The sequence below is a fragment of the Solanum dulcamara genome, chromosome 2, assembly GCF_947179165.1.
Source record: "Solanum dulcamara chromosome 2, daSolDulc1.2, whole genome shotgun sequence".
NCBI lineage: Eukaryota > Viridiplantae > Streptophyta > Magnoliopsida > Solanales > Solanaceae > Solanum > Solanum dulcamara.
Genome location: NC_077238.1, coordinates 69769338 through 69790475, shown reverse-complemented (window position 1 = coordinate 69790475; position 21138 = coordinate 69769338). Strand labels below are relative to the sequence as shown.

At 39.0% G+C, this 21138-nt stretch overlaps 1 protein-coding gene across 6 annotated transcripts; it reads right to left on the bottom strand.

Annotated features, from left to right (window-relative positions):
• Positions 1 to 1045: 1045 nt before the first annotated feature.
• LOC129880663 (tRNA-specific adenosine deaminase TAD1) lies at positions 1046 to 19069 on the bottom strand. Of its 6 annotated transcripts, none has more exons than XR_008765470.1 (12): positions 18844 to 19069; positions 18616 to 18736; positions 14440 to 14616; positions 14203 to 14348; positions 5591 to 5704; positions 2882 to 3051; positions 2721 to 2797; positions 2515 to 2634; positions 2135 to 2222; positions 1709 to 1823; positions 1348 to 1569; positions 1046 to 1267 (listed from the first exon to the last, which is right to left on the bottom strand). XR_008765470.1 is itself a non-coding variant. In XM_055954797.1 (11 exons), the coding sequence occupies exons 1-10, from the start codon at positions 19010 to 19012 to the stop codon at positions 1710 to 1712; spliced, it is 1296 nt and encodes a 431-aa protein (XP_055810772.1). In that variant the 5' UTR covers positions 19013 to 19069; the 3' UTR covers positions 1046 to 1579; position 1709. The 6 variants fall into 6 exon arrangements, 4 of the variants coding, with proteins under 4 accessions (XP_055810772.1, XP_055810771.1, XP_055810773.1 ...); XR_008765471.1 differs by having other exon boundaries at positions 1353 to 1569; XM_055954797.1 differs by having other exon boundaries at positions 1046 to 1579.
• Positions 19070 to 21138: the final 2069 nt, after the last annotated feature.

The window sequence follows — 21138 nt, the reverse complement described above, 5'->3', positions numbered from 1 at the left end:
GTCATTATATACAAATGCTTTTAGATAATACTTTTTGCTTGCATACCGAAAACAAGAAAATAAGCAAAAAAATTCCACTTATTTTTCTTATATAACAATTTTCATTTAAACATTTTTCATCGTAATGAACACATCCGATAAGAATCAAACTTTTGACTAGGGTTGTACAGGGCAAACCGATAAACCGCACCAAATCGGAAAAAAAAACCCGACTAGTGATTTGATTTGACTTAGTTTGGTGTTTGAAAAAAAAAATCCGACCATTATAGGGTTGGTTTGATTTTAACTAAAAAAAGTCAAACCGAACCCAAACCGACCCGATTATAGATATACTACTTTTAAATTATGTTATACATAAAAATATTTATTAAAACGTAATTTATAAATATATTTTTAAAATTTTTCATAATTTTTGTTTTCTTTCTTATATTTAGGTTTGGACTTGAGAAGCTCATCTAAATAATATACAAAAAAAGTTCATCTTATAAAGTTATATTATAAAGTTAAAACTTCAAACAGTGTTTTGTCTCCATCTTATATGTTGATATTTTGTACTAGAACTCTTTTTAAAAAGCACTGCTCTGTACTTTTTATTAGATACTATAAAAAATCCGAAAACCACAAAAAAATCCGAGAAAAATTGATATCGAAAAACCCGACTTTTATTGGTTTGGTTTGGTTTATAGATTTAATAACCCGACACAAATGGTTTGGTTTGGTTTGTAAAAAATCCAAACCAACCCGATCCATGTACACCCCTACTTCTGACATTATGGCGATTTTATTAAACAAAGCTTGCGCTGGAAAAAGAATCCTCATATGCTTTCTTGGTACACATGGTGATGATTTTTCCACTAAAAGTTGAGAAAACTGACCTTGCGTGCGATCTCCCAGACTCCGCGTGAATGCGAATACTTTGTACACTGAACTCTGCGTGAATGCGAATACATTGTACACTGAACTCTGCGTGAATGCGAAATACTTTGTACACTGAACTATCTTCTTTTTTCAGGTTGAGAAAACTAACCTTATTCAAAGCATAGAGTCAAAGCCATAACATCATTTTAATGAGCTGATATTACAGACTAATCCTTCATTCATGTGCAAACAAATTACACTTCACTAACACAAGAAACTACTCTCAAAAAGAGTTAAAAAGAGGCAAAAAGGGATGGTTTTTAAATATTACCTAGCTCTATCAAAGTTCTTTTAATCATCTACTTTTCCTAAATGGCCATGAATATCTTGTGAATGCTATTGTGACGTTCTGCATTGCAACACAATAAAATGTCAGGCCTTCCTCTAAGCAGTGTGCAATGAAGTCATACAGCAAGAGTGACAACTTACAATACCCTTTTGTATGCATAATGCATCATGGCTCAGATTTTTAATTCTCAACAACAGGGCAAGATATATGAATCACATGATTTGAGTAATTCCCCTGGCAATTCAACGAAGTTAGCCCAGAAAGGGCTCGAATTATCAGGCTCTGCCGCAAAATGAGCCACAACCCATGGGCCATGTTCAGCACTTCAACCGTCAAATACATTCACAGATCCACCATCGTCCCTGCAAGGCACTATCTCGCTCTTTTTAGTGTTTCCACACTATATCTTCTGAATCACTTGCAATAAACTTACGTAATTAACATAATGCCAATGTTATAGTCATTTCTCAGTCATGCAATCTATCTTCAGCAGCAACTCACCTCACGGAGCCATGAATGAGAAGGCCTCAAAATCTTGAGGTTTCAGAAACCAGTTCTTGAAATTTGAACTACCTTTGAAGATTTCTGAAGCTAAATTATATTCTTGCGACTTATCCTGCAAAAGATGATAAAAAGAGGTCAAACAATCTGTTTCCACAAATTGACCTTGAAAATATTAGTCTCTCTTCAGTTCAGCTAAAGTGAGCAGTAAAAATTATCACATAAGAATGTAAATATCAATACTTTATTGAATAAAATATGCATATACTTGTATCCACGGACTACATGTCACCTTTATTGCTATGAAAATATTAGTGCCTCTTTAGGTCACCCAAAATGAAAAGAAGAAAGTTATCACACAGGAATGCATATACCAATATTAATAGTGAAGACGCAAACAATTGTACACAGAGAACTGCATGTCACCTTTAGTTCTCGATAAGAGTTCCCAACAAAAGCATGTTCACCTAAGCAGTTACGTGATAGTGATAAGGACGACTCCAAAAAGCGCTTCCTGAAATGATCATAGTATATGTCATTCCCAAATATTTACAAGATATTTCCACATACCATGGCTAAACCTATGTAAACTTTTACATATCCGAAAGGATAAAGTACGAAAGCACATTTTATTAACTAGTTGAGGGAGTGGAATGCACATTAATAAGTTAAAATAACAAAATCGTGGGACTTATCACTAAGCATCAGACTAAATTTTCTAAAATTTTACCCCACTGAAATGAAGAATCATAGCATTAACAATGCTATAAAATTTTCTAAAATCTATTTCTAAATGATGAGCTTACTTGCATAGAGAAGATTCAGTGGAAGGAGACATAGCGCCCTTTGCAGAAGTGCCCTGCTTCCTGCCAGTGGTTCCAAGAATGACTTCATGCAATCCAGAGTTGTTCCAGCATATGGAGTACCTTGACATCAGAGCGCGCTCTTTGAAGTCGATAAAAGAAGTGCCAACAAATTACTCATCTAGATTAAGGAATATTATGCCACCTACCCACATGTTAAAGTATTCAGAGCAGTTTCAGAATGTTGAAACTCTTCGGGTGGAATTGGCGCAACAAAGACAAGTGGCTACCAAAGGCAAAAGGGAAAAATTATAACATACAGACAGTGAGGATAAGATGAAGGAGCATGGCTAGGAAATATTGTAGAAACCTTGTTCACTTGAAATGGCTCCATTAACTTGTTGGACAATGGTAAGATACGCTCGTGTATAGCTCTCATCACATCATCTTCAATAATGGAGGTTTTAGAAGCTATATTGGATTGTCCAATGGTCAAAGAAAAAATATAAATTGGCTCCAAGAAATAAGAAAGTAGAGCTCCTGCAATAAGAACAGTACTGCAATAAGAACGGTACTGACTGAAATTAGAAACAACACAGAACTTCCGGTAAATACTGAAAGATCAAAGCAATAAGTAAAAGCAAAGCTCCTGCCAATAGTGATTGGCTTCAAGTAAAAACAATGATAACCACCAGAAAGCACCTTAACAACCACAGAAAATTTCATTACAACACATCTTGGAAGCACGCTATAGAGGAAGTCTTCACAAAGTTGATAAAATAACACCTACCAGAGCAGGTATGTTGCTCGGACTCTCCAAAAAAGTTGCCACACCCGTGTCGGATCCTCCAAAATTTTGGAGTATCTGACATGCACCCATCTATATTTTTGAAGAGTCCGAGCAACAAATAAGAGCAGTGTTCACAGGTTCCATTTCATAAGAAAATCTCCTCAGCAATTTAAAAGTCTACGCACCAGGATTCTTTTTCCTCAAAAAGTCATATGATGATACATCACAAACTACTCCCTCCATTACATTTTATGTGTCTTAGTTTGACTGAGCATGCAGTTTAAGAAAATAAGGAGGTCTTTCGAATCTTATGGTTTTAAAGTAAAGATGTGTAGACTGTACCAAAATGCCGTTTGCATCTTGTGGACTTCAACATGCTAGATGAGATGATTGAATTAAAGAGCTGCTAAATATAGAAAGTGGCTTCTTTTTAAAATAGACTAGAAATGAAGTAAGACACAAAAATTTGAACTCAAGGAATACTTCACAATCCCATGAACCAAACAACAGACCAACCATGTGTTTTTTTGAAATGACTTTTGGACGGCTTACTAACATGCTGACATTAAATGGGAATTCACGATAAGAATATAAACTCCGCGAAAGATGAACATTTACAAAAGAAGATTAACAATCTGGTAAAGCATTCGATAATTTTATATAACTGCTAAACTCAATTAATTGAATGAAATGAAAGATTGATTCAAAATATCATTTTAGTAGATCAAGAGAAACTACTTATCACCACATAAATAAATTGTGGTCGTCAAACATCATAAATGCATTTTAAAACAGTGTAGAATATAAAAACAAAAAAACTAGTAAATGAAGAAACTTTTTATGGCAAGGGAATGGAGAGGGGGAAAAGAAATATCATCTGGTGAAATGGGATGTGGTGTTAAACAACAAAAAAGAAGGGGGAATGGGCATAAAGAATCTCGAAGTTCAAAACCAGAGTCTTCTCTTGAAGTGGCTATGGAGGTTTGCTTCTGTAGAACAAGGTTTGCTTCTGTAGAACAAGGTCTATGGAAAGATGTTATAATCTCCAGATATGACATTGGGGACTTATGGATTACTAAGGAAGTCAGAAGCCCCTATGGGGTAGGATTATGGAGAACAATCAGGAGTTTGTGGCCTTAAATATGGAGAAATTCACAAATTGTTATAGGAAATGCAAGGAAGACATCCTTCTGGAATGATGTGTGGGTTGGACAACACTCCCTGAAACATTTGCATCCTGTGATCTATAATATGAACCAACAGAAGGAAGCAACAGTAGCAGAAGTCAGAGACAACCAAGGATGGAATCTATCTTTTAGGAGAATGTTGACTGACTGGGAAATAGACAAATTATTAGATTTCAAGTCTTTGGAGCAGGCAAACAAACTTAACACAAATGAGGATAGTTTACAATGGGTGAGGGCCAACAATGGGAAGTTCTCAGTAAAATCAGCTTACAGACATCTTGACAGGCCAGCTGAAATGCTTCTACCATGGCCTTGGAAGATGATGTGGAAAATTAATGTACCTCACAAGGTAGCTTGTTTCACCTGGTTGGTTGCCAGGGAAGCAGTACTAGCTCAGGACAATCTAATGAAAAGGGGAAGGCAATTATGCTCCAGGTGCTTTTTTGTGTGTGTGAAATAGAAACAGAGACAACAAACCATCTTTTCCTCCATTGCAGAGTGACAGCAAACTTATGGCAGATCTTTTGGAATTTGAGGGGTATCAGCTGATCCATGCCAAGACACACCTCAGATTTCCTAGCATGCTGGAATAGAGAAGGGAATATGTCCGGTCATAAGGAGAGAGGGAAGATTGTCCCTGTTTGCATTTGTTGGACAATTTGGAAGGAAAGGAACCAGAGATGCTTTGAAAACAAGAGCATCCCTTTCCAGAGTTTGAAGTTGAACTGTCTTATAAGTTATAACCATTTATTTTTGGTGTAACCATGTCCTCCCCAAAGAGGTGGAGGCTATTACTCACTTTTTAGATAGTTTAGGAAGGGTATAGAAGATTGATCGTTTGGTTTTGCTTACTGTATACTCCTGATGTAATTACTACTGAACTACACCTTTGGTGTATTGATGTCTGTAAAATGTTAACTTTATCAAAAAAAAAGATAAAGGACATGTGCTGCAACAGCTTCTATATTATTCATATATTTTGAGAAAGGTAAAAGTTTTTATACCATTCATATATGTTGGTCCTTAGTTCTAAAGGTTTCTTCCATTGCTTTTGGATATTATATTACTGAAAGCATATGTAACAACTAGAAATATAAGGAACCTTGTAAACCAACCACGTTCCAACGGGCAATTTTATCAGAGCAGCTGACTGACAAAGTTGTATCTCCACGACCAGGTTTTCGCTTGACTGTGCCAAAGGGCATGAGAAAACAACCTGAAAAGATAAAAATCAGAAGTTATTCTTAAGCAAAATTAAACAGATATGAGAGCATGAGTTTTTGATTCCTAAATTATATCTCTTTCCTCCTCTAAATTATCAGGGGGAGATGGCACTTTGGATTTCCTAAAACCATTTTTTCTTACAAGACATCAACCACTAAATAGGACTTGGTGAAAAAAATCTTAAAGTGAGCCAACATCAATTGTCAACTTTGGTACAACAACAACAACATACCCAGTGTAACTCCACAAATGGGGTTTGGGAATGGTGTCGGGGTCTGAAAAGGACAGAGTGCACGCAGATCTTACCCCTACCTCATGGAGGTAGATAGGTTGCTTCCGTTTTGGAAAGACCCTCGGCTCAAGTGTATCAAATCAAAATAGTTATGAACAAGGAAATACAACAATGAAGAAAACATGGCAACTAATACCGAAAACAATACGAAGAATACAAAAAAGGAACAATAACAATGCCATATGGTAGATATCAAAAAGCAAGAAATTACATGAATAAGGCTAATACTACGACATACACAGTTCTCCGGACACCAAGCCTAATCCACCGAAAAGCATGACAACGCTCAACTACCTACTAACTTTCTACCCTAATCAGCAACCTCTATACAACTGTCAACTTTGCAGTAAATTATGTTATGCCTAGCAACTGTTCATAACAACTACTACAAACTAATATTCCAAATCCATATGATTTGATCTGCCTTTTGCACAATGAACTGTTGCTTGGGTAATTTCAAAAGTCATAACTAAGGAACTCCTTCAGAAGACATCATAATGTAGAAGATGCAGAAAGGCTAACATCCTTCAGAAGACATCGTAATGTAGAAGACGCAGAAAGGACAACACTTCCAATTTATTAGAGTGCATTGCATAGACATCATGATCAATCCTTTTTTCAAAAAGCTATAATTTGGTCCCCAAGTCAGTTAACTGCTGATGTGACATGTGCTTACAATTATTTTGTGTTTTTTTTTTAAACTGGTAAATGTGTATTCCACAGCATTGAGGACATGCTGGACACCATCCAAAAGTGTTGGATTAGAAAAAAACAAAAAACAGATAGAAAAGAAAATACTTACAGAGATGTTAACAAATCTACAAAATGATCTGTATCCTCTAAACCTACTTCTTTACACCAAAAGTAGAAAGATAATATACAATTCCATTTAACTTTCTGAATGGAATTGGATCTATCTTCAAACCACCTCCTCTTTCTCTCTCTCCAAATTGTCCACCAGATGCATTGTGGTATGATCCTCCGCCACTTCTTTTGACTTTTGCTACCTCCTCTTTTCATCCAGCAGCTAAGCAAGTCTGCAGTATGCTTATGCATAATCCAACTTGTCTTTGTTATGTTGAGAAATAGAGACTAAAGCTGTGCTGTAAAGAGTGCACTGAAAAATGATGAGTCGGGAATTTGGACTCATTTATAGCTCAAAACGCAAGAAATTAGTGTCCTCTTTGCCTTTGTTATGTCCAAAACTAACTCTAAAGTGATCATTTGCAGATGCAGGGTGTTGAGGATCAGTCTTGAGCTAAATATTGAAGAAAAGAACTAAAAAGGGACAAAATTTAGCAAAATGGAAGCTGAAGCCCGCAAAGAGATGTTGGCGAGTCGCCAAAGGTGTCTACAACTCGCAATTCGAATCAGAACTCAAGGCTAGTTTGGCGAGGAGAATGAAATTCGGCGATACACTGAGTCGAGAAGGACGAGAGGCATCGTGATCGCCTAAATACCATTGGAAGAAAAGCATCAAAGGAACATCAGAAAGGTGAGAGAGTGAGGAACTAGGCGATTCACGAATAGGAAAGGCGAGCTTATCTGAGTTTGCACAAAATATAAGAGCCTTAGAGAAAGAAAGCGACTGAAGAACTATGAAATATACAAAAAGGGCCACTCGCCGAACGTGTAAGCAAGAGAGATCGAGCTTGCCTAATCAGAGACCTTGAACTGAAGGAGAAAAGCTCCAGAAGGCGAGGAAGAAAACTAATCAGCGATTCGCCGACCACTTCAGCGGGAGCGACTAACATCGCTCAAGTGGTTCTAAGTGACAATTTTGCCTAACGTTTTGCACTCGTATAAATAGAGTTTTCAAAGGCAAATGAGGCACGTTTTTTGACTACTAAGACTCAGAAACAAGAACCTTGAAGCTATCTTGGGGTTTTGATTTTGTTTTGGAGAGTTTGGCTTTGGGCTTTGGATTTTGGATTTCAAACTTTGCTGAATCAAATGAAGGATAATTACTTTGGTATAATTCCTTTAATTTATGTAATGTGTGGCTAAAAACCCATACTTTTAAGGGGTGCTATTGAGTTAAATTGTTGTTCTAGATTTGGGTTTTTGTTACAGCTCATAAATTGTTAATTTGAGATGGGTTTTGTTAATTTGGTATGGAATCAATTATGAATTATGGTTGCAAACATATTTCTATGTTAGATCTTCATTATTAGCTTGAAATGGTAATGTGAAGGGACCAAATTAGCAAATAGCCGTTGATTCATGTTTAGCAATTGTAACCTCCTTCGTGAGGGAAGGTTTTGCTAAGGATCGGGTTAGTTTTGTTAGATCGCATGTTTAGGTTCAAAAGTGCTTGCATGTATAGACGAATAGTGATCGATACATGCTATCTCGTACGATTGAGTAGCTTTGCCTATCCATTGAGGATTAACGATGTTGAGCTGCACATTTACCCTTATTAGAACATCAGTTTTAACTTTGCACCTCCCCTAGAAGCCTTTGTTAACTTGTTACAACTCAAATTGGTGTAATCGTGTTGATCTCGAATCTTGTTAACTCTCAGAATTTTGATGATGAAATTTATAGATTTAATTTATGTTACAATTTACTTGTTTTTATACTACAAAGGTCTAGAACACGTTCTTACGTCGTAATTGAAGTCTATTCTTAGCCGTTCGTTGTGGGATTTGACCCCGACCTCACACGTTGGGTTTATATTGCTAACGATCTCCTAAACTCCGAATCGTAAGAACACGCTTGAGTGTTATCAAAAATGGCACCGTTGCCGGGGAACGGTGATTAGATTTCTTTTAGTGAAGTGGTTTGTGATCTGGTTATTTGTAGAAGGACTACTTTACTATCTTTTGTTTGTTTTGTCTTTGGTAGGTGAAGAAATAAGTGTTAATGGAAGTAATGTTGCAAACGTGAAAGATGACATTGGAAACTTGCACGATGTGAATGTTGATCAAATGGGTAGTGTTGGAGCTATAAGATTACGCCCTACAGTGGGTAACGCTATCTTTCATGTCACTGGTACTATGTTGCAGCTACTGCAAATGAAAGGATTCTTTGGAAGCCTCGCTCACGAGGATCCTCATGATCATATCCGGAATTTTATGGATGTATGCAGCCCCTTCTCATTGAAAAATATATCACAAGAGTCTATCCGATTACGGTTGTTCCCCTTTTCTCTTATAGGGGAGGCAACCAAATAGCTAGCAGAGTTACCCGGGATTCGATTACCTCATGGGATGAACTCACTGCAGCATTCTATGAGCGATTTTTCCCACCGTCTAAGATGTTGAAACTGAGAGATAGTATTCAGAACTTCAAAAGGATTGATGGGGAACCACTATATGAAACATGGCTCAGGTTTCAGAAGTTGCTGCTGCAATGCCCAACACATGGGCTGCCTGACAATGTGCTATTACAATATTTTTACCGTAGTCTTAACATGGTAAACAAAGGGGTAGCGGATAAGCTTGTTAGGGGCGGCCTTATGCGCCAACCTTTTGGTATTGCCTCAGCTTTGCTTGACGAAATGACAAAGATTAATCGTGCTTGGCACACCCGAGAAGATCATGTATCTCCTCTTCATGTTGGAATGACTAAAGAGCAGCTTGGGAAGGACCATGCAAGGGATAAGAACATGGCTAAAATGATGACCCAACTAGATTTGTTATCAAAACATGTTATGGGGGGGAGGTTACAAAGCGGTGAAAGCAGTGGATGTAAATGTTGGAGTAAACCCGAAAGACACCAAGTTCGACGTTATGTATATTGAGGAGGTACAATTCCTAGCAAATCAGTCGGGGGGTTCCCGACCGACCTATTCAAGGCCGGGTGGGAACCAAGGTTGGAACAAAGAGCGCGAAAACTGTTGGAGAGATACGGATTGGCGAGACAAAGGAAATGCTTGGAGGGATGGTCATGGTGATCGTGATAGATATGTTCCTCCTCATCAAAAGCCTAAAGAGGCGAGTGCTGATTCGGAAAGTTTTCGTACGGAGGATATGCTTGCTAGAATTTTGAACAAAGTCGAAGGGTCGGATAAGGTGATGAAGGAGATGAAATCTGATTTCTCTTCTTTAAATCAAACAGCCACCTCGCATTCAGTGTCAATTAAGCAATTGGAAGCTCAAATGGGTCAAATCTCAGCTCATCTTAACCCAAGGTCAAAGGAGGTCTCCCAAGTGATACCACTGCTAATCCTAAGAATGACAACGCACAATGCATGGCTATTTTGACAAGAAGCGGCAAAGTTGTTGGTGAGGAAGTGGAAACTAATGAAGCTACAAGTTCAGCCAAAGGGAAGACCAAGTTATTCGAAAGTGATGAGCTAGCCGAAGAACTCAATAATGATCAGTCCGATCAAGTGAAAGATGCACCAACGGAGATTGATTCTGTTGCATCTCCAAAGTTCAATGTGGGCGTTGTCTCACCAGTGGTTTCTACAAAGCCGCTACCAAATGTAAAACCTCCTTTCCCTCAACGTTTGAAAAAGAAAGACGAGGATATCAAGTTTCAAAAGTTCCTCTCGGTCTTCAAGACTCTTTCCATAAATTTGCCTTAATCTCTTGTGATTCCTCTTGAAGCGTGTGAACCCAACTTGGCACCATTTGAGCCTAACCTTTTCCTTGCATACAACTCATACCTCGACAGCAAAATCAACCTTTGAAATCCTTTATTTCTACCTACCCATAAACTCCTTGGAGCATTAGATATGTTGAATAACCAACTTAGGCCAAAAGCCTATGTTGGGGGTGTGGTAAGATTGAGAAGGAAGATGGTAAAGTAGTGTGTGAAAGATTAACCTTGGATGATCAATAGAAGGAAATGGAACATCTCCATATACACCTCCATAAAAAAATAAAAAAAATAAAAAAAGAGAAATAAATGAGGCAAAGTGTTGATCTTTTCAAATGAGTAATACAAAGGGAGGGGTCCAAATGAATAAGGCAAAAATACGAATGTGACATGAATGAAAAAGGGTGATCCGTGATTTCAAAAGAGGAAAAGAAAGGAAGGAGGGAGATGTTTAAAATTGATCCATGCTCCTAGGAAGCTAAGTCACTAAAACCAGAATGATCATACATTGCACTCAGCCCCATTACAAGCCTTAAAAGTTCTTTTTGATCTTACATGATCTGATTAATTGATTGATTGGAAAATAAGGGCAAGCCTATGAGTGGAATTATGGATATTTTTGTCATTTTGAGTGCGAGAGTAGTGTGTGATTCCGATGCTATAACATGTGATTGACATATTGACAGTGTGGAATGGAATCAGTTCTTTGACGTGACTCGTGAGGGCATTCTAATATGAGCATTGGGCATAAATTTGCACGTTGGAGCAAACATCTGAAAGCATGAACTCGCATTGGGAATTGATTAGTCATCATTTGAAGCCTCGAGTACACGATTGAACATTGCATGCTAATTTGGACCTCGTTTGCACTTTTTGTGTTGAGTCTCATTGAGCACTATTTGTAGTCTTTGGTTAACAGATTGGCTACTTGATTTACTTGAGGACAAGCAAATGTTTTAAGTTGGGGTGTTGATGAGTCGGGAATTTGGACTCATTTATAGCTCAAAACGCAAGAAATTAGTGTCCTCTTTGCCTTTGTTATGTCCAAAACGGACTCTAAAGTGATCACTTGCACATGCAGGGTGTTGAGGATCAATCATGAGCTAAATATTGAAGAAAAGAACTAAAAAGGGACAAACTTGAGCAAAATGAAAGTTGAAACCCGCAAAGATATGTTGGCGAATCGCCAAAGGCGTCAACAGCTCGCAATTCGAATCAGAACTCAAGGCTAACAGCATGAGTAGTTTGGCGAGGAGAATGAAATTCGGCGAAACGCTGAGTCAAGAAGGGCGAGTGGCGTCGCGATCTCCTAAATGCCATCGAAAGAAAAGCATCAAAGGAACATCAGAAAGGCGAGCGGGTGAGGAACTAGGCGAATCGCGAATAGGAAAGGTGAGCTTGTCTTAATTCACCCAATATATTAGAGCCTCAAGAAAAGAAAGCGGCTGAAGAACTATACAAGATGCAAAAAGGGCAACTCGCCGAACGCATCGGAGAGAGAGATCGAGCTCGCCTAATTAGAGATCATGAACTGAAGGAGAAAAGGTCTAGAAGGAGAGGAAGAGAACTAATCGGCGATCCGCCGACCACTTCGGCTGGCGCGACTAACGTCGCCGAAGTGGTTCCAAGAGATATCTTTGCCTAACGTTTTGCACTCGTATAAATAGAGTTTTCAAAGGCAAATGAGACACATTTTTTTACTACTAAGACTCAGAGACAAGAACCTTGAAGCTATCTTGGGGTTTTGATTTTTGTTTTGGAGATTTTGGCTTTGGGCTTTGGATTTTGGATTTCAAACTTGGCTGAATCAAATGGAGGATAATTACTTTGGTATAATTCCTTTAATTTCTGTAATGTGTGGCTAAAACCCCTACTTCTAGGGGAGTGTTATTGAATTAAATTGTTGTTCTACCCTTGGGTTTTTGTTACAGCTCATAAATTGTTAATTTGAGATGGGTTTTGTTAATTTGGTATGGAATCAATTATGAATTATGGTTGCAAACATATTTCTAAGTTAGATCTTCATTATTAGCTTGAAATGGTAATGTAAAGTGACCAAATTAGCAAATAGTCGTTGATTCGTGTTTATCAATTGTAACCTCTCTCGTGAGAGGAGGTTTTGCTAAGGATCGAGTTAGTTTTGTTAGGTCGCATGTTTAGGTTCGAAAGTGCTTGCATGTATAGGCGAATAGCAATCGATAGATGTTATCTCGTACGATTGAGTAGCCTTTGCCTATCCATTGAGGATTAACGATGTTGAGCTGCACATTTACCCTTAATAGAACATCAGTTTTAACTTTGCACCTCCCCTAGAAACCTTTGTTAACTTGTTACAACTCAAATTGGTGTAATCGTGTTGATCTCGAATCTTGTTAGCTTTCAGAATTTTGATGATGAAATTTATAGATTTAGTTTATGTTACAATTTACTTGTTTTTATACTACAAAGGTCTAGAACACATTCTTACTTCGTAATTGAAGTCTACTCTTAACCGTTCCTTGTGGGATTCGACCCCGACCTCACACGTTGGGTTTATATTGCTAACGATCGCCTACACTCTGAATCGTAAGAAGTGTAGTTTGAGAATTATCAAAACAGATGACTATTTGTTTCATCTTTCTCATTGCATAAGAAGCACCTGGAAACTATGGTGGCCCCGTTTTTCTTCAAAACTTCTTGCGTCAGGCATATTCTTTTAACAACTAACCAAGTAAAGCATTTTACCTTGGTTCGAGCTGGACTTCCATAAGTTTTTCCATATTTTTGTTTGCCCTCTATAATGTACCCTTCCTTCCATTCTATAAACTCTTTTAACAGAGAATTGCCATCAATATTGTGTTTCCATCTTAATGTATCTGGTTCAGCAGTAGTGCCACTGAAATCATCAATCCTACTTAGCAGATTAACCACTCTATCAATCTCCCAGTATTTAGCAATCTCCTGACGGACAAGTTCCATCCCTGTGCACTCTAGGTATCATAAATGGTACCATCTGGGTTGTTGCTTAGAATAAACAGGTCTGGGAAAATATCCATTACTGGACTTTGCTCCTTCCAAGCATCCTTCCAGAAAATCGCATACTGTAGTTTAGGTAATGCACTAGATCTTGATGATGAAACCACACTAGATCTTTTCTCCTAAATTGTGCTTAATTTATCTTCTTTTCAATCGAGTAATTTTACTACCACTCTAGACTTGCACACACACTCAATAGGATTATTCAAAGGTCAGAGGCCCCACTAACCCATCAAGAATCAAGACAGTGTGCTAAGTGAAGGGACTTAGACTAGATATTGAGCCCTACAATTGAGCTTGAATAGCCAAACAGTGACGAAAAGAAAATCCCAAAAAATATAAACTGAGTGCTCGCAGTTGGCCAGATTGGAATTGTGCTGCTTGGACCAGGAATCCACCTTGGTACTCTTATCTTAACCAACTAGGCCTGGCCGGTGAACAGAGCTAGCTTTAAACACTCTAGAAGAAAAGATCTAAATAAATGAAAATTTTACCCCCACCTGGGATCACTTTAAACATAACTTCGCCAACAAATTCTAGTATCAAAAGACTCAAAAGATCCTACATGACAATAAAGGGTTCAAGAAAGGCATTAAAGGAACTCGTTATGTCCATTGTTACTAATATGGTCATACCATCATTCATTGCAGTATATCCCGACGACTCCCCTTTTGAATAACTAAGTTGCATAGATGAGCACATCATGTCCCCTTTCTTTGCAGGACTATTATGCAATAAAGCAAGCTCTGAACCAGGTGAGGCAACTCCACCTGCAAAGAAGCTAGTAGAATAACTAAATTGTAAAACCAGAGAGTTCTACTCTTACATTAATTGAAGAAAAGGTTTAAAGAAGTATAACAGACTACAACTACCTACAGGGTAATTGTGAGATGTACAAATGTAACTGCCACCCATGCTTCATTTTCAATCTTTTTGGTCCTAAACCGTCACTCTCCAAATGGAACATGGAGTTTTCCACATCACGTAACACACTTCCATTGCTATGGACATGAGTATTGTAAAGCTCTTGAATCTCTGAATACAAGTACCTGGTGTAATCAAAGAACATCTTCAAGGATATTGATAAAAGTCATTTTCATGTAACCAACAATAGGACATACCTCATCCATGTACACCAAGACATATCCTTGATACACTAAGTATAAAACACCCAAAAAAGAGACACTAGCACTGCAGCATAGGTACGACACTCGTAAAATTTCAGAAAAAAAAGTACTTCCATTGCCCAATTTGAGTAGTCTCTCTTCACTCCAGAAATATCATGCATTAAGGTTTAATAGGAAGGTCTATCACTTCCTATGAAAACAACAACAACAAGAAGCCCAGTATAGTCCCACCATGTGAGGTCTGGGGAGGGTAGAGTGTACGCAGACCTAACCCCCACCTTGAAAGGTAGGGCGGCTGTTTCTGAAAGATCCTCGGCTTAAGAGAAAAGAACAAGGGAGGAGAAACAAGGAAAACAAGGAAAACAAGACATAGGTCAGTAGAGCCAAGCATATAGAAAACAATATAAAAATATGAATAATGAGAGCGATAAAGTCAGGCTAGTAAAGATCGGGGAGAAAGGAGCATTAACTACTATAGATAAATAGGATACCCAAAGTAAACCGGACCAACAAATATAAGCAGTAATCACATGCAAAAATCAAATGTTAATAAACAAATGAGCACAACTGCGACTACTATGGAGAAAAGATAAGCCACCTAGCCCACTATTTTAGTCTGAGTCCTCCACAACCTCCTATCCAAGGTCATGTCCTCGGTGAGCTGCAACTGTGTCATATCATGTCTAATCACCTCTTCCCAATACTTCTTCGGCCTCCCTTTGCCCCTCCTGAATCCGTCCATAGCCAACCTCTCGCACCTCCGCACTGGAGCATCTGTGTCTCTCCTCTTCACATGCCCAAACCATCTCAGTCTCGCTTTCCGCATCTTGTCCTCCACCGATGCCACTCCCACCTTATCTCGAATATCTTCATTCCTAATTCTATTCATCCTAGTGTGCCCACACATCCACCGCAGCATTCGCATTTCCGCGACTTTTATCTTCTGAACATGAAGTTTCTTGATTGGCCAACACTCCACCCCGTACAATAGAGTCGGTCTAACCACCACTTTGTAGAACTTGCCTTTGAGTTTTGGTGGCACTTTCTTGTCACACAGCACTCCGGAGGTGAGCCTCCATTTCATCCACCTTGCACCGATACGGTGTGAAACATCGTCGTCGATATCCCCATCTTCCTATATAATAGACCCAAGATACTTGAAGCTTCTATTCTTTTGAATGGCCTGGGTACCAAGCCTCACTTCCCCGTCAGCCTCACGCGGCAGGCCACTGAACCTGCACTCCAAGTATTCTGTCTTGGTCCTACTCAATTTAAATCCTTTAGACTCCAATGTCTGTCTCCAGCCCTCCAGCTTGTCGTTAACTCCGTTGCGAGTCTCGTCAATCAGGACTATGTCATCCGCGAACAACAGACACCAAGGCACCCCACCTTGTATTTGTCTTGTCAATTGATCCATCACCAGGGTGAATAGAAATGGGCTAAGAGTCGATCCCTGGTGCAACCCCATCGTAACAGGAAAGTGCTCCGAGTCCCCTCCTACCGTCCTTACCCTGGTCTTAGCTCCATCATACATGTCTTTAATCGCTCTAATGTACGCCACAGGTATACATTTCGCCTCCAAGCATCTCCATAGGACCTCTCTTGGAACTTTGTCATAGGCCTTTTCTAGGTCAATGAATATCATGTGTAAGTCCCTTTTTCGCTCCCTATACTGCTCCACCAATCTCCTTACAATATGAATGGCTTCTGTAGTTGAGCGCCCTAGCATGAATCCAAACTGGTTCTCTGAAATAGACACACTACTCCTCACCCTCATTTCCATCACCCTTTCCCACACTTTCATAGTGTGACTTAGCAGCTTGATACCTCTATAGTTGGTGCAGCTTTGATTGTCTCCCTTGTTCTTGTACACGGGAATGATTGTACTCCACCTCCATTCTTCCGACATCTTCGATGTCCTGAAAATGACATTAAACAACGCAGTCAGCCACTCCAATCCTACCCTACCTGCATTCTTCCAAAATTTCCCAGGGATCTCGTCAGGTCCGGTCGCTTTTCCCCTGCTCATCCTACGAATAGCTCCCTTAACCTCCTCAACTTTTATTCTCCTACAATACCCAAAGTCGCGACGCCTATCCAAGTGCTCCAAGTCTCCCAACACAAAGTCTTTGTCCCCTCCTTCGCTCAAGAGTTCGTGAAAGTATGACTGCCATCTCTGTCTAATGCGGGATTCCTGTACCAGTACTTGACCATCCTCGTCCTTGATGTACTTCACTTGATCCAAGTCGCGTGCCTTCCTCTCTCTCGCCTTGGCAAGCTTAAATAGATTCTTATCCCCGCCTCTGTCCTCTAGTTCTGCATAAAGGCATTCAAAGGCTGCCGTTTTAGCCGCCGAAACTGCCATCTTCGCCTCCTTATTCGCCATCTTATACTTTTCCTTGTTCGTTCGCTTCTCTTCATCATCCTTGCTATCTACCAACTTTACATATGCATGCTTCTTTGCTTCTACCTTTCCCTGGACTTCTCCATTCCACCACCAATCCCCTCGGTGCCCATCATGGCTGTTTCCCTAATGCAGCTGGCCGTCCTATCCCAAATACTGCTCGCATCCCCCGTACTATCCCACGCCCCCATAGCCATCAGCTTCTCCCCCATCTCTAGGGCACTAGACGGAGTCAAACGACCCCACCTAATCCTCGGTCGGTCATCCACGACCCTCTTCTTCTTCTTCCTTCTTATCTCCAAGTCCATGACCAATAGTTTATGTTGGGTCGTAAGATTCTCACTTGGTATGACCTTGCAGTCCTTACAGAGGCTTTATCATCTTTTCTAAGGAGCCAAAAGTCTATTTGCGTCGCCGCCCTCGAGCTACGAAAGGTTACCAAGTGCTCCTCCTTTTTTGGGAAACTCGAGTTGGCCACCATTAAACCAAAAGCTTTTGCGAAATTCAGGAGTGAGGCTCCTCCACCATTCCTGCACCCGAAGACAAATCCTCCATGCACCTCGTCATAGCCCGTCGAAACAAACCCAATGTGCCCATTGAAATCTCCTCCTATGAATAGCTTCTCAGTAGGCGGTATAATGACCACCACTTCGTCCAAGTCCTCCCAAAACCGCCTTTTTGTCTCCTCATCCAACCCCACTTGCGGCGCATAGGCACTAATAATGTTCAAGGTGAGCCCTCCAACGACTAACTTAATCGTCATCATCCTATCATTGATCCTCCTAACCTCTACCACCTGATCTCTAAGCTCGCTATCTACTAAGATCCCTACTCCATTCTTATACCTCGACTTGCCCGAAAACCAACTTCCTATGAATAGAACGAAAAACCAGTTTCTGCTTAAGGTGAAGGGTAGACGGTAGGAGGGCCAAGGTTCATTTCTTGAAATTGTTTAGAAGGAAAATCGGAATGCCTCCATCTTTGGGTTTTCAGCCCCATCCAATATTACCAGACAAGATGAGGGGAAAGATATTAGTCCCATCTTTCTTGAACAAGACAATAAAATTCCGATCTTTATTAGTTGTTAAAACAAGACAGTAATATAGTCTGTCAACTTTACGATAACAGTTTGCCAAAGTATAATAAGTTCATGATGATCTCATGTGAAAATAAGAAAGATTTGGTACTACTACACAAGTCCTCATTCATGATTGAAACAGTTTGCTTGCACACAACTTCAACATGCAAATTTAACATGTGGAAAAACACCATCTCCAATTTATCAGTCAATTTTAACAATGTTGAAGCTGCAACATATTTGCAGGTTTACTCTCTAAATCAAAATGTAATTTTATAATTTTAAATATGTAGATTTATTAAAATTTTTGAAGAATCCAGTTCAATTAGATATTTTGATCTTCCTGCTTTGAAGATTATTCTTAATAAGATAGAGAAAGTAACATTTATTTTCCTCTAATTCAGCAAAGGGAAAATCAGCAAAAAAAACAAAAGAGGACCTTAGTAGAGCTCTTCTTGCGATAATTTCAGCATGAGAATCATTCACAACATCACCTTTCAAACTCCTTCGCGAACGCCCTATGCATTTTGTCCCCGTTCCCAGCGAAATCACTTTCAGTTCTGCAAAATAACAAACAGTTATGGTTTCTTCAGCAAAATTGCGAATAGAAATTGGCAAAAGGTCTTTCCAATTTTAAAACAAAGAGAAGTTTGTTCCATTATGGGACCTTGTGAAGGTGAAGATGCAAGAAAAGCAGACAAAACAGTGACTTCACGGCCCTGAGGTTTTCCCTTCTTCGGTAGACGGCGATAGACTGAGAGCACTGCTTCTGATACTATCTCTCCCCACGGTTTCACCGGTGCCGGAGCCGGAGCCGTTTCTCCGGCTGTCTCCATAGTTTCAGTGAAGCGAGAAGTAGACTGAATTAAAAGGAAAAAAGATAAGTCCAAAAAGCTGTTGTAACCATTGCATTTGCATTCCATAAATTTCTCTCTCTTATGATAAAAAAATAAAATAATGGGAAAATCCTTTTCTTGTTATAAAATATTCTATATCTGAACAAATTTTAACGGAGAGAATAAGGAAACGGAAGGGAAACAGAGAAAGGGAAAACAAGGAAGAAATATAACGAAGCAGAAAATTGTTTTTTCTCTACATCCGTTCATGCCAATATGGCATGTTTATATAGGAGTTAATTTAGTGGGATGCCCACTTTCAGTGGGCCCCACTTCATTTAAAAATATAAGTGGACATTCCACTTACTTAACACTCCCCCTTGGATGTCCACGTGTAATGTGCCTCTATAAAAAAAAACTTTACAAGAAATAAAATACATAGTTATTGTGTCTCGTTAAAAACCTTCCTAGGAAAAACCCAGTGGGAAAAAAAAACCTAGTGAAGGAAAAAAATACACACATATGGTAATACGCCTTGAATGCTGCCTCATTAAAAACCTTACCAGGAAAACCCAGTGGGACAAAACCTTGGTTAAGGAAAAAAGAGTGCAGCGCGTATTTTACTCCTCCTGATGAAAGCTTCATTTGATATTTTGGAGACGGCGCATTCCAACTTTATATCTTAATTTCTCAAAAGTTGATGTAGGTAATGCCTTTGTGAATAAATCTGCAAGATTATCACTTGAACGAACTTGTTGTACATCAATATCACCATTATTCTGAAGATCATGTGTGAAGAATAATTTTGGTGAAATATGTTTCGTTCTGTCTCCTTTTATGAAACCACCTTTCAATTGAGCTATGCACGCGGCATTGTCTTCGAATATAATTGTGGGTATTTTAACATTATTTTCTAAGCCACATCTTTCTTTGATGAACTGTATCATCGATCTCAACCACACACATTCTCCACTTGCTTCGTGAATTGCTATTATTTCAGCATGGTTTGAAGAAGTAGCAACAATGGACTGCTTTGTAGATCGCCATGATATAGCAGTTCCTCCGTGTGTAAATAGATAGCCTGTTTGAGATCGGGCTTTATGTGGGTCCGATAAATAACCTGCATCTGCATAACCAATAAGGTCTGCGCAACCTTTGTTAGTATAAAACAAACTCATATCAATCGTACCCTTCAGGTATCGCAAAATGTGTTTGATACCGTTCCAATGCCTTCGCGTTGGGGAAGAACTATACCTTGCTAGCAAATTAACAGAAAATGTTATATCAGGCCTAGTTGCGTTAGCAAGATACATAAGTGCACCAATAGCACTGAGATATGGTACTTCAGGACCAAGAATTTCTTCATCCTCTTCTGGAGGTCGAAATTGATCTTTTTCTACTTCAAGTGATCGAACAACCATTGGAGTACTTAATGGATGTGCTTTGTCCATGTAAAATCTTTTTAAGATTTTCTCAGTGTAGGCAGATTGATGGACAAAAACTCCGTCTGCTAAATGTTCAATTTGTAGACCTAGACAAAGTTTTGTCTTTCCAAGGTCTTTCATTTCAAATTTTTTCTTTAGATATTCAATTGCCTTTTGGACCTCTTCAGGGGTTCCAATGAGATTTATGTCATCAACATAAACGGCGAGTATAACAAACTCTGATTCCGTTTTCTTAATAAAAACACATGGACAAATAACATCATTAATATAACCTTCATTTATTAAGTACTCACTTAGGCGATTATACCACATACGCCCTGATTGTTTCAGACCATATAATGATCTTTCAAGTTTTATTGAGTATACTTCCCGAGACTTTTTACATGCTTCAGGCAATTTTAATCCTTCTGGGATTTTCATGTAAATTTCATTATCAAGTAAACCATAAAGGTAAGCTGTAACCACATCCATTAGGTGTATTTCAAGATTTTTATGTACAGCTAAACTGATGAGATATCGAAATGTTATTCCATCCATAACCGGTGAATATGTTTCTTCATAGTTGACTCCGGGTCTTTGAGAGAATCCTTGTGCAACAAGGCGTGCCTTATATCTTACAATTTCATTTCTCTCATTTCGTTTTCTAACAAAAATCCATTTATAACCAACTGGTTTTACACC

Excerpts from the sequence above, each read along its gene's own strand:
- LOC129880663 (XM_055954797.1), bottom strand. The coding sequence starts at position 19,012 with ATGGAGACAGCCGGAGAAACGGCTCCGGCTCCGGCACCGGTGAAACCG. Across the intron at positions 2,798-2,881 it reads AGCCATTTCAAGTGAACAAG|CCACTTGTCTTTGTTGCGCC; the intron begins GTTTCTACAATA and ends TGCCTTTGGTAG. Across the intron at positions 1,824-2,134 it reads ACTCTTATCGAGAACTAAAG|GATAAGTCGCAAGAATATAA; the intron begins GTGACATGCAGT and ends CATCTTTTGCAG.